Source organism: Ovis aries, chromosome 23 (genome assembly GCF_016772045.2).
Source record: "Ovis aries strain OAR_USU_Benz2616 breed Rambouillet chromosome 23, ARS-UI_Ramb_v3.0, whole genome shotgun sequence".
Classification (NCBI taxonomy): domain Eukaryota; kingdom Metazoa; phylum Chordata; class Mammalia; order Artiodactyla; family Bovidae; genus Ovis; species Ovis aries.
Window position 1 is genome coordinate 23,536,824 of NC_056076.1, and position 14,504 is coordinate 23,551,327.

General features: G+C 37.7%; 1 protein-coding gene across 7 annotated transcripts in view; it reads left to right on the forward strand.

Annotated features, from left to right (window-relative positions):
- NOL4 (nucleolar protein 4) overlaps positions 1 to 14,504 on the forward strand; it is a 461,414-nt gene that overhangs the window by 337,676 nt on the left and 109,234 nt on the right. For 6 of the 7 annotated variants that reach the window (XM_042239581.2, XM_027960833.3, XM_042239576.2 and 3 more), the window contains one exon: positions 5,303 to 5,416. The exons of the other annotated variant lie outside the window; for it this stretch is intronic. In XM_042239581.2, coding sequence (XP_042095515.1) covers positions 5,303 to 5,416 — 114 coding nt within the window. The remainder of the gene's footprint in view (positions 1 to 5,302; positions 5,417 to 14,504) is intronic. 7 annotated transcript variants of the gene reach the window in all.

Sequence of the window (14,504 nt, forward strand, 5' to 3'; positions counted from 1 at the left end):
AAAAAAAATCCTACCACATCCTAAGGGTACAGCAGAAGTTCAGAGAATTCTAACATTGTTTCAGTTTTTAGACCAAAAAATGGTGTGGTAGGTTTTACATGCATAAATGAGGAAAGACACACTTACTTTGTGCTAACAGCAATCACATTTTAAGTCCCCAATTAAAATGTGACTTTTTAAACTCCAAAAGCCCCACATGACTGTTTAGCCATCTGTTTAATGAAACAGCCACTACGGATTTGGGCACAAATAATTATTACAGTAAAGACAGTGCTGAGGATAGATCAAGTCATCCCAGTTGAGCGTGACAGTTAATTATGAAGAGATAATTAGTGCGGGCTAGTTAGGATCATCTCATATCCAGGAAAGAAAGACAACAAATCTCAATCTCGGTATAGATCATATAGAGTGTATGATTATACACATTCTTGAATCATTTTTAACTTTTATAAGATATACACCAAATAGTAGATTTACTGAGCTATATTCAATCACAAGGAGAAGTATTATTTTCCAAAAATTATCTACTGATAATATCTATTCTTTGCATTTGATTTTTTGTTGAAATATTATTATTTCAAGTTATTACAATGGAAGTTTGTGCATCTTACTGGTGTTAGAAGGAATCTTCTGTATTTATCCCTGGTGGAACCCATGACTACAGCCCTTAATGTACTGCCAGGAAAACACTGAAGAGATGATTTTAGAATAAGCTCTCTTCAATTAAATGTAGCAAAGGAAAGGAGAGTTCCCATGAAGATGGTTCTAAGAACTCATACTAAACAATAGTTTCAAATTTCTCTCTTAACACTGCTTTTATAAGGAACACAATTGATTAATTTCCTTCTTACTGTCTTGGTCTAAGTACTTTTGAATTGTGAAATAGATATTAGCTACATTATGGAGGAAAAGTCAGCAAAATTCTTTCATATTTAGTAAAGTATAGCTGGGTACAGCATAACTGAACTCTGTGTGTATTGATCAGCATCAGCATTCACTACTGGCTCATCAGTATTAGAACCAAGGGGAAGTTTACCAGGATTGCCTTACAGGGAAAAAAGAACAAAAAAGAACTTCTCTGCCTGGCTCCTCATTCTCATTTTGAGCATGAAACTAAGCTTTATTATGTTTCATGTATTACAGTAATTTCTTGGAACTTCTGTTTGCTCCAGAATGAAAATCTTGTGAATTTAGATTGCTTCAATTTACAATTTGTGACTGAATTAAGTTCCATTTTATCATGTTATTAATGAAGAAGGGTTTTAAAAAATTAATAGGAAAACATTTTATGAGGATTTTGACCACTCAAAGAGAAAGACTTTAAGAAGGTCCTAATATATTCTTTGTTTCAGTACAAAATTGAATTAGCTGTACATGGATTCCTCTATAAGAATGTGTAGTATTTCAGAGCTCTAGTTTTCTTTAAACTCATTGAGGCCTTAGTTTTACAATGAGAATAAGCTTTACTAGGGAATATTATTCCAAACATATCATCAGAATTACATATTAGGGTTTCCACATCACAGCTGTGTGACCTTGGGAAAATTATATAGGGACTTAATTTGGTTTTCTTTAAAAGAGTGATATAAATAGTATATTTTTTTCTCAAGTGTTGTTTGGAAGAAATCAGATAATGAACCTAAGATTCTTGTGTTAATGCCTCCACACCTAACACTCAATATAAGTTACATATTATTAATATTTATCTTAAAAGTAATGAGAATGAACTGGATTGGTGTTCTCCTTGGAGACACATATTTTGTCTTCAGTCCAGTTCAGTCACTCAGTTGTGTCCGACTCTTTGCGACCCCATGAAGCACAGCACGCCAGTCCTCCCTGTCCCTCACCAACTCCCGGAGTTCACTCAAACCCATGTCCATCAAGTCGGTGATGCCATCCAGCCATCTCATCCTCTGTCATCCCCTTTTCCTCCCTCCTTCAATCTTTCCCAGCATCAAAGTCTTTTCCAATGAGTCAACTCTTCGCATAAGGTGGCCACAGTACTGGAGTTTCGGCTTTAGCATCATTCCTTCCAAAGAAGACCCAGGACTGATCTCCTTCAGAATGGACTGGTTGGATCTTCTTGCAGTCCAAGGGACTCTCAAGAGTCTTCTCCAACACCACAGTTCAAAAGCATCAATTCTAAACTCCTTGAAAAGCACATATATATCTCTTAAACTGCAATAGAGATTTTATTTATTCATTCTGCCCTTCTCCCATGAGCTTATCAGTTATAATTGTAAACAGTTGTCTAAATAACTATCTTTGATATGCTTATTTTTAGTCGAGCCAAGAGTTTATGTGTAAATATTTCTCCTAAAATATTTTTATTAATAATGAATTATGTATAAGTACTAAGTATACAACAGAATTTGGCAGAGTGGAAGAGATGAGAATTGCAGTACATGAAACCTGGCTTCTATTTCTAGTTCAGAATTAGGCAGAAAAGTTTCTTCAAACTTTAAAGAAGCGTGCGGTGAATGATCGCTATAGCCATTTACAGTTATCAGATTATGATTCTACAATAAACTCAGAACAACTCTAATTTCAAAATTATATTGTTTAACCTCTGGCCATGTCTTATCACATATCTTTGCTTCTACCCATTGCTTCCTCTTAATAGGAAAGAGTACATGATTGCTTTATCTTGCAGTTAACTTTTTCCCCAAAATCTTGAAATGAATAGGTTACTCAGTGACCTTAAAAAGTATCTTGTCCTACTCAGCCAGGACATTATTCTAATTTCTGAGAAAACCAAATAAATATATCTTGGAAAAACCCAACTCTTTCATTTTCTCCGATAAGGAAACTATATAAGTTATACATAATAGCGTATACTCTTCTAGTAAAAGTCATTTACCATTTTAAATATTTAAAAAAATATAGAATTTGAGAGGAAATTCTACCAACTAATTTTACTTCGTAAGATGTTTTACCTTGTGTTCTCTCTTTTCTACAGACATTTATTTATTTAAGGGATGTATGTATTTATTACTACAATTTAATCTGCTTGATGAAGCTTCATAGTATTATATGGGCTTCCCTGGTGGCTCAGACAGTAAAGAATCCGCGTCCAATGTGGGAGACCTGGGTTTGATCCCTGGGTTGGGAAGATCCCCTGATCCCCTGGAGGAAGGCACGGCAACCCACTCCAGTATTCTTGCTCAGAGAATCTCCATGGACGAGGAGCATGGCAGGCTATAGTCCATGGAGTCGCAAAGAGACAGACACGACTGAGCAACTAAGCATAGCACATAGTATTACACATTCCTAATTTTGAATAGAAATACCAGGTTAAAAGAATAAATGAAATGGATGCAGAACTTTCATAGAGACTGCTGATACTGTGCTTTGCTTTTGTTAATTCAGTGTCTAGAACTAAATGAAGTATCAAAAGATGTAGTTTATAAAGGTATGCACTTTCACTTCTAGTATTTGAATCATGCTAGCTACAGTCAAATAAATGATTTTTTTTAAATAAGGGAATGTTCTTATTCCCATTTTTCCTATGACCCCTTTGCCTCAAAACATAATTCAGTTGTATATCAACTGAATCAGTTCAGTTGTGTATCAGGACAACGTTGAATATCCAATTTCCATGAAGTTTAGAGTATAATTTTGAGCCATGCTAGGGCCATCTTTTAATGAAACACTGATTTTTTGTAGCTGAATATATTTTCAGTTCTGAGCTAGACTGTCTTATCCATATTTAGCGAGGTGCAAACTGAAATGAAACAATATTCATTTCAAAATCACATATATATCCTTTATGGCAGTTTAAAAATTTTAAATGTTTACCACACTTGACCCTCTCTATTCCCAATACAGAGTTCTGGCTTTGTAATTTCCTTGTCAAAATATTTTTGCTGCTTTCTTCCTGCTACCTGTGGGGCCTCTTTCTTTTCTTTCTGTTGGAAAAATCACATCCCGAGGATCCTAATGCTTTACTATCAAAGGTGTCCAGCCAGTGTTTCTAACATCTTACAGCGTTAGCAAGTGGAGACTGTACCCCATAGCTTTCCTACCTTTTGCCTGTAGAGGCCACTTTGAAGTTGGAAACCTCGGGGAGTTGGCTGAGGTAGCAGTAGAAATTTCTTCCTAGTTCAAGCAAGGTCAAAGCTTGGTCTCTTTCTGCACTGAACAAATGCTGCTGAGAAGTATCCATTAAAGCACTGTGGGTCTGTATTTAGCTGTTGTAGAATATTGTTTGAGATAGAAGTGCTACGGTTCAGTTTGCTAAAGCACATGAGACATGCCAGAGTTAGCAAAATGAATCAAGTCCAATAAAGGCATGCTCACGTTCATTTACAAAAATACTTAAAAGATCATTATGAGTTTGGTGGCTTCTAGTAAATATGTACGATATCCACATGTAATTTGGATGGAGGCTTTGAAAACCTGAGATAGCATGCCATTACATATGCTAGTTTCCTAAAAGACTCTTTTTTTTGTAATTTCATATTTTGCTGTCTCACCTGATTTAATTTTTATGCATTAATATCTTCTTATCTACCATTTGCTTGTCTTACTTTTTAAAAAAATGTTTAGTGTCTTTAAGTACTTCATCTTTCAGTTAGATAATTTTGCATGTAATTATGGGGAAAATGGAAAACTTTTCAGATTATCATGAATGATACGGAAAATCACAAACAGTTTGTACCTAATTAGGAACTTAGTCAGGGGTTTAATGAATTTCTATGTGAGCTACATAGGAGATAGATTTCTAATATGTACCCATTACATTATTGATATTAACACATATTTTGTAAATAAAACATGTAGGTACATACTCATCTCACGTCTAGAACACTGAATTTTTTTTAAAGGATTTTATTTGTATCAATTGTGTCACAACTTAGCCTGTAAATAGGCATAATATTTCATGTTAAGATGGTTTGACATGGTCAGAATGTCTGTCAGTTTTTCCAACTATTTCAGCCATTACTTGTTTTGTTTTGTTGTGCATTGTCATAAGTTATAAGAGAAATAAAGGACTTGTTTTCCTTACAAAACCCAGTCAGGAATTTTGCCACTGCCTGTTCAAACTTAATGGCCCAGATTAAACACTGGTGACAAAGGAGCTATGGGAATGAATGATGGATCTGTAGTATCTCTAACGTTAACCTCTAACTAGCTCTCATTATTCATCTTTGAAATTTCCATTTCCTTTTTCTATCAAAATCAGTTCAGTTGGAATCAACTGATACTCTTGCACGTCCTATGATATCTTCTGAGTGTCGTGTTGGTCTCTTAATGATACTGTTAATAATTTTCTCATGTCCTTTTCTCTCTTTTCTTTTAGTCTCGACCTATTCCTTCCCACCTTACTTCAGCAGTTGCTGAGAGTATCTTGGCCTCAGCCTGTGAGAGTGAGAGTAGAAATGCTGCCAAGAGGATGCGCCTGGATAGACAACAGGTACTGAGGAGCCTTGCGGTCTGGCGACTATCCGCTGTTGCAAATATGGTTAAGTTAATCTGATTTATGAGGAAGAGCAAAATCTCTGGAATGGACTTGAAGTCCACAGAGAGATTGTTTTTCTGTCTGTGTGATGTGAGTTGAAACTTGAAAATACATGTCCATGAGACCAGTGGAGATGCAATGCCAAAATTTTTCTCTCATGAAAAACGGACAGTTGTAAAATTAACGAGCCAGAATTCTTTTTAGTATCCAATTTGAAGTCTAGAGACTTATTTAAATAAGAGGCTCTAACTGATCATTTACAGTAATTTCATTGATTTACCTGATCTTTTATGATAGTGACCTGACTGTGCTCTTTTTGTATAGAAGTGAGCATCTCTTTAATTTCCTCTGGTCCACTGCCAAATTTCAATAGGTTATGCTGGGAATGTAGAAAACACAATATAATCTTGAAGACTAGAAAGTCATAAAATGGGGTATAAAATGTAGACAACCTGTATCCTGTGCTTACATTCTCATTAACAAGTCATTTACTGTATAACCATTACGTACCATCTATCTATATCTTTTTTCTAAGGCTGTATATTCATGTAGGACAGATGTGTATTTTTTGTGCATTGTTCATTGATGTTTTGCTCAGTTTTTCCCTTGGTTTATCTACTTCGGTCTGTCTCCCCTTCTCATGTCTGGAATGTCTTTCTTTCTCTGTTTCCTTTTTCTCCCTAGCCCTCTTTCTTAATCATCAATAATTAAAAACTAAATTATAATATATAATTTTAAGTGTTATGTATAAAGTATTCTGTATTTCCAACTTCTAATTATTTTTACAACACCTGATCTGGGAGCTTCATATTTCTCAAAAATGATTGAGAAATTTGTTTTGCCTGTGAGCCAATGAGTTTCAAAGAAAATAGGAAAAAAAAACATTTTTCCATTCCCAACTTAATATTTTAAAATGTTTTAGAATGATATTATTTAATTGTATGTGTTTATACTTAATATGGCTTGTACCAGTACTTATAAGCAATGCAAAAGATGAAGGCTTTAGTTAAATTTAAAATGGGATATTAGCCTCATATGATAAAATATATGTATAAATGCTGATTTGAAATTTACTATTCATTCTTTGCCAAACACATTTATTCACATATACATGTCCTCAGTAGAGATTTTGTCATGATTATATCTCTAAAATTTATCTTGCTTAAAATAAATTACAGCCCAATATACAATATCTAGTTTAGCATAGTGATTAAGATTGTAGTCTGGAGTTAAATACAACTGATTTTGATTCTCAACTGTACCCTTATTCGCTGAATGATCTTCATCAAATTATTACCATTTTCTGGGTTTCCGTTTGCTAATATGTAAAATAATAGTAAAGTACTATTCTTAATAGGGGTGTGTGAGAACCCTAAATGTTAGATTTATGTTAGGTACTTAGCAATTTGCCTGGCACATGGTAACCATCAAAAATTTCAGCCTAGGAAAGGTTATTTTAATTGATGTTCTAGCTTTTCTGTCATTGTATCGGTATCAGTAAAATTTTAAAGAAGCACTAATAGTACTATCTCAGAATAGGAGTTTTTTGAAGTCAGACTAAGTCCATTTGAGTAAAGATTATTCTAGAAGTCAGAGTGGCAGCATGTTGGGATGCTGAGAGAGGAAAGCACTCTCCTTGTGGATAGTTTGCACGTGCCTCACCCAGTCTGCACTCTATAGACTCTGCCCGAAAGACGTGTGTGCACACACGTGTTCGGTCATGTCTGACTCTTCCTGACCTCATGGACAGTCTCCTAGGCCCATGAACTCTTCCCAGGCAGAATACTGGAATGGGTTTCCTCCTCCAGGGGATCGTCCTGATCCAGGGATGGAGACTATGTTTCTTGTGTCTCTTACATTGGCAGGCAGATTCTTTACCACTGTGTCACCTGGGAAGCCCTCCCTGAATCATATATGGAGTATCCATCATATATGCAGTCATTATAAAAATTAGATGACTGATTCACATTATGTACTGCCTAAGATCTCCAAACAAAGATCATGGCATCCGGTCCCATACCTTCATGGGAAACAGTGGAAACAGTGGCTGACTTTATTTTTCTGGGCTCCAAAATCACTGCAGATGGTGATTGCAGTCATGAAATTAAAAGACGCTTACTCCTTGGAAGGAAAGGTATGACCAACAGACAGCATATTCAAAAGCAGAGACATTACTTTGCCAACAAAGGTCCATCTAGTCAAGGCTATGATTTTTCCAGTGGTCATGTATGGATGTGAGAGTTGGACTGTGAAGAAAGTTGAGCGCCAAAGAATTGATGCTTTTGAACTGTGGTGTTTGAGAAGACTTGAGAGTCCTTTGGACTGCAAGGAGATCCAACCAGTCTATCCTAAAGGAGATCAGCCCTGAGTGTTCATTGGAAGGACTGATGCTGAGGCTTTAACTCCAATACTTTGGCCACCTGATGTGAAGAGTTGACTCATTGGAAAGACCCTGATGCTGGGAGAGATTGACAGCAGGAGAAGGGGACCACAGAGGATGAGATGGCTGGATGGCATCACTGACTCAATGCATATGAGTCTGAGTGAACTCCGCAAGAGGCCTGGCGTGCTGCATTTCATGGGATGGCAGAGTCAGACACAACTGAGCGACTGAACTGAACTGAACTGATGATCTCCTTTTACAATATCCCAAAAGCCTGATCGTCCACCAATATTTGGCCAAATCACTTAACCCCTATTGGTCTAATCTGTAAAATAAAGCGTACACATATAATACTATTTCTCCTTACTATGAATTCTGTAGATTTCACTTAGCATGCAGCACTAAAGCTTCAACAAAATGGATTCTGTACTTTTATCAAAGCATGGAGATGTGGGAGCTCTCCTAATTGGATCTAAGCACTCTTTGCCTAAATAGAGACAACCAGAGTTCTTTTGGGTGTTGGCAATGACATCATACTTTTTTAGGCATGTTCTTAACCCAACTCACAATTCTTAGAATTTGCCAGTGACTCAGAATTTCTTCATTGTGCCCCTGGCTTTCTGTAGGTGCTTGAAAGTTCAAACATGAGACAATTAAAATCTAAATCCTGTTCATCCACACATATGACTACTTGTTGCTTCTGGTTAGCCACACATAGAGCTGTAATTATATGTGTCCTTCAGAGTTTATGAAACTTGATAAATTAATTGGCCTTTATAAAGCTCTTTGAGCTATGAACATGAAAGGTACTATGGATGTGTTAAATACCTTATTTCATATGTCCACCTTGCCCCAGGATCCAGTGTGTGTGTGCAGGGGGAGCCTCAAGCCTGAAGCAAGCCAGTGGCAAGGGCAGGAGCCTTCTGCCTTGTCAGCAGTAAGATAGCACAGGGCTAAGGTCAGTCCCCAGTGTATTACAGAATATGGTCAGCATTTATTTTCTTTTAACATGAAAATCTGGAATTTCTATGTTACCTAGGAAATCCTTCCTCACCTTGGCAATTCAAAAAGATAGGCAGAGTCAGACTTCACCTGTCTAATTCTATGCCATAGCTCAAATTAAAAGATTGTCTCTTTTCTGTGTTATTTATGTATTATTTGACTGTGTGTATGCGCTAAGTCACTTCTGTCATGTCTGACTCATTGCAACCCTATGGACCATGGCCCACTAGGGTCCTCTGTCCAGGCAATAACACTGGAGTGGGTTACCATGCCCTCCTCCAGGGGATCTTCCTGACCCAGGGATCAAACCTGCATTTTTTACATCTCTTGCATTGGCAGGTGGGTTCTTTACCACTAGCGCCACCTGGGAAGCCCATTATTTCACTACCATTTCCTTAAAAACAAAACCATCTCGATATTTTCGGTTACACTTCATCTCACCAGAGAGACAGAGGCATAAAGTGAGAGAGATTAGAACCAGCCACTTGTTGGTCATTTATCTCCTGTCTGTGTGCATTTTACTCTTTTTGAAGGATGCTGCTACTGCTAAGTTGCTTCAGTCATGTCCAACTCTGTGCGACCCCATAGACAGCAGCCCACCAGGCTCCCCCGTCCCTGGGATTCTCCAGGCAAGAACACTGGAGTGGGTTTCCATTTCCTTCTCCAATGCATGAAAGTGAAAAGTGAAAGTGAAGTCGCTCAGTCGTGTCCAACTCTTAGCGACACCATGGACTGCAGCCCACCAGGCTCCTCCATCCATGGGATTTTCCAGGCAAGAGTACTGGAGTGGGGTGCCATTGCCTTCTCCATTTGAAGGATGACATATATGTTATTCCTAGGCTTATTGAAATCTCAGGTTACTGTGTGAGGGTCCCCTTGTTTCTTCTCCCAATTTGTTCTTTCAGTTAAAGTGGAGTTTTATAGAAAGAATACAGAAAACCAATGGTCAAGGGCCTCCTTGGAAGATCCAGCCTCATGAAGGGCAATGCAGCATGAGTATTGGGTGACAGTTTTTGTGGTGACTGGGACAGATAAGAAATCAATGGTAGACTGTGGTGTGACACCTTTGACTCTATCGGAAAGAACACTCTAGGGGAAAAGGGAAAATGACATGTTAGCTGCTTGTGACATAAAAGGTGAGAGAGCAGGGGAAAAAAATACTGAAAACTGATGTATTTCTGAGTCATGTTTTACAAAAAAGAAAGTCCTTGTTAGTAAACCAGCAGGAAACCATTGGCCGAAGACCTAAAATTATTTAGTAAGCCTGTAGTTCCTGCTGCTCTGTTCTCTGTAGTGCTGGTGAATGTGACTTGTACATCTTCATGATTTTTCCTTTGTTAGGGTACCAATGAGTGGGCATGTTATTAAAAGAAATGTAGGTAATTGTAGCCCTCAAGGTAAAAGATTCAGCCACATAGGCATGGGGGCAGTGTTTCAGTTTGCTGTGAATGTATTTGGGGAATATCTGAAACAACAGATTCAAGACAGTTTCTGAGACAGGCAGGTCTCCTTCATATTTGCTTCTGCATGTCCTTTTGATAACATTTACAAAATTCTACAAATGCATAATTGAAAGTCATATTGTTCAGTAGACGTTTCTGCTTAAATGTAAGCATTGTGATAGTAGCTAAGATAGAGCTTGAAACCTGTTTCTGTGGTTTCAAGCTTCCAGCCCACATTCTCCTACCCCTACTCTGTCATCCTCAGCTTTTAGTCAACTTCTAGCATTTGTCTTTATTACATGCAGCATTTCGGAGAAAGAAAACTGTATCTTTGAGTGTTCCAACACGTTTCAGCATGGCCCTTTCATCCAAAGGAGAATATATACTATGTAAGACAAAGTACCACCTACAGTATAATAGTCACTTGAATATATTTCCTCTGTAACACAAGGGGATTTTACATAACTGAGATAAAATATACTTCCTAAGACATCTAACTGTAGTAGGTCTTATTTTCCTCTTTAGTAATAATATTAAGAACAACAGAAATAGCAGGAACATATATGGGTACAGCACTGTGCAAGGAGAGTTGTAAGCCTATTTTATGTAACCGTCATGACTTATCATGAAGGGGAGACACTGGGGCTTAGTATTCTTAGGTCAGAGCTGCTCAGGATAGATCCCCACTTGAATCCAATCTTTGTGCTTTCTAAAATTACGCTAAAGGACTTCCCTGGAGGTCCAGTGGTTAAGACTTCACCTTCCAATGCAAGGGATGTGGGTTTGATCCCTGGTCAGTGAACTAAGATCCCACATCCCTGGAGACCAAAAACAAAACAAAACAAAACAAAACAAAACATAAAACAGAAGCAGTTTTGTAACAGATTCAAGAAAGACTTTAAAAATGGTCCATATCCAAAAACCTTTTAAAAAATCATGTGTATAGTAGGAACATTAAAAAAAAAAAACAACTTTTCAGACCTGCCAGCTTATTTTTTGATGATTTAGGTAATAGAGAAGTGTGTAGAGAAAAAATACAGTTTACTAGTAGTTCCACTCTTCAGTTTTAGAGTATGATTCTTTCTACTACTCTTTTTATGCAAAGCTCCCTGCTTTAAAAAGCAAAATAGTATCACACTGTATCCTTCCACTTAGCTTAATGTTATGAATATTTACTGTATCGCTATGACTGCAACCATGAAATTAAAAGATCCTTGCTCCTCAAAAGAAAAGCTTTGACAAACCTAGACAGCATATTAAAAAGCAGAGACGTTACTTTGCCAACAGAGGTCCATCTAGCCAAACTTATGGTTTTTCCAGTAGTCATCTATGGATGTGAGAGTTGGACCATAAAGAAGGCTGAGCACCAAAGAGTCGATGCTTTTGAACTCTGGTATTGGAGAAGACTCTTGAGAGTCCCTTGGACAGCAAGGAGATCAAACCAATCAATCCTAAAGGAAATCAATCCTGAATATTCATTGGAATTACTGATGCTGAAGCTGAAGCTACAATGCTTTGGCCATCTGATGTGAAGAGCTGACTCGTTAAAAAAGACCCTGATGCTGGGAAAGTTTTAAGGCAGGAGAAGGGGATAACAGAGTACAAGATGGCTGGATGGCATCACTGACTCAATGGACGTGAGTTTGAGCAAGTTCTGGGTGATGGTGAAGGACAGGGAAGCCTGGTATGCTGCAGTCCATGGGGTCACAAAGAGTCAGACATGACTGAGCAATTGAACAACAAATGTAAATTTATGGATTATTTTTAAAAGCCACTTAATACTCCATCACTTAGTGTTTCCTGAATTATTAAGTGTTGACTTTATTATTTCTACCATAATTTTCCTGTGAAAAGGATGTCTTGCCAATTATTTCTTCAGGATAAATTATGAGAATTGGTTTAAAAACTAGCAAGGTTTTTAAAACTCTTCATAAACATATGGTCCATGCCCTTAATTTCTACCTTATTCTTATAAAAATAAACATTTTTGCTTGTTTTATAAACATATACCCATTAAAAGCTTGTTTTAACTTCTAACAATCTAGGAATCTTTGATTCTTTTTTAACTTCCTTGGCTGTGCCAGGTCTTAGCTGTGGCATGAGGGACCTTTGATCTTCATTGCTACATGTAGGATCTTTAGTTGTGGCATGTGGAATCTAGTTTGCTGATCAGGGATTGAACCCAGGCCCCCTGCATTGAGAGCATGAGGTCTTATCCACTGGATCCCCAGGAAAGTCCCTGGGAATCTTTGATTCTTAATCAATGATTCCTAAGCCCTTCAAACATAGCGTGTCATTTTTACAATTAATGCCTTGACATGCCCCACTTTTAGATCCTGAAACATAATTTATAGTTAAGATAAACTACCTGATGTGAAGAACTGACTCATTTGGAAAAACCCTGATACTGGGAAAGACTGAGGGCAGGAGGAGAAGGGGACAAAAGAGGATGAGATGGTTGGATGGCATTACCGACTCAATGGACATGAATTTGGGTAAACTCTAGGAGTTGGTGATGGACAGGGAAGGCCTGGTGTGCTGCAGTCCATGGGGTCACAAAGAGTCAGACACGACTAAGCGACTGAACTGAACTGAAACTATCTATGCTCATAATTTAAATATATGTGTATAACATCTTGATCTTAGTGTGTAAATGTGTTATTTCTTTAACTAGTAATACATAATCTAACAGGCTTCACAGGTAGCACTAGTGGTAAAGAACCTGCCTGACAATGAAGGAGATGTAAGAGACGTGGGTTCGATCCCTGGGTCAGGAAGATCCTGGAGGAGGGCATGGCAGTCCATTCCAGTATTCTTGCCTGGAGAATCCCATTGTCTAAGGAGCCTGGCAGGCCACAGTCCATAGGGTCGCAAAGAGTCAAATAGGACTAAAGCAACTTCACACACACACACACACACACATACGTGTATAATCTAACAACATGTGCTTTGGTGTGGAAACGTGGGGATTCCACATCACTAGAAGATACAATGAGCTTTCCAGGTGGCTCATACACTAAAGAATCTACCAGCAATGCATGAGACCCTGGGTCAGAGAAGATACCCTAGTGAAGGGAATGGCTACCCACTCCAGTATTCTTGCCTGGAGAATCCCATGGACAGAGGAGCCTGGAGGGCCATCATCCATGGGGTTGCAAAGAGTCACACACAAGAAGATACAATAAAGTCATCAGCTGCTTCTACCTGTCCCTCAAATCAGTGAGGAAAAAGCAGCTACACCTGTCCTTTGATACATGTGTGTTGTGGATACTTTATGACATGAACTTTCCAAACATCGTAAAACTATTGGTAAAGTTCCAAACAAACTATAGCACAATACTCCTTTGATTTACATGGTAGTGTATTCCTGAAACAATTCAAGGTGTATTTTAAAGCATGCCCCAAAACATTTGTATACCTAAAATGAAATTAAACTTTAGGCTCAGTAAATCCTATTCAGGTATCACCTGCAAACAGCAGGACTTTTTAAAACTTGTGTGGGAACAGAGACAGTTCTCAGTCATTTGAGACTGCCGAGAGCATGTCAGAACTTCCCGTAAGCTTGTCCATCCACTTCCTGTTTCACCTAATATGTGTTTTCCATATGTCCCCAAGGGGTGGTAATACTCTTTGAGAAGTACTGCTATGCATAGACTAGTCTAGGATTTGAATACAGGAATGAGAATCATAAATTCTCAGATCTATTCCTTGATAACAAACTCGTAACTCAGTTACTCCCGTTTTGAAGAGACTGGCCTTGAAGTTCAAAACCCACAGTTTTCCACAGATTTGCACTCATTATATCAAATGAATTCTCCCTCCATCTTTTTCTACCTTCTGTATACTTTTTGGTTTTAAAATTCACCCAGGTCTGAAAGTAAAAATTGCTTGCTTTAAGATAAAAATAACTTAACCAGACCCTTTCATTTAATTTTATTTCTTTGCAAGAAGGAAGTAATTGTCAATGGCCATAGCACTTATGCCCCTCGTCAAAAGCTAAGCCACAGATGATTTCTAATTTCAGTTGTATTCTTAAAGTGTAATTCCATTTTGTATTCATCACTCAACTATGTTCAGTATCTCCTGAGATTGCAGTTACATCCTTTTCTAATTTGGAAGTCACCATCAATTAAATTACCATGTTTAACATTTACAATAGGGAAACCATGACATCCAAGAGTTTGCTGCAAATAGAATGCCACAAAAAGACAAGGCT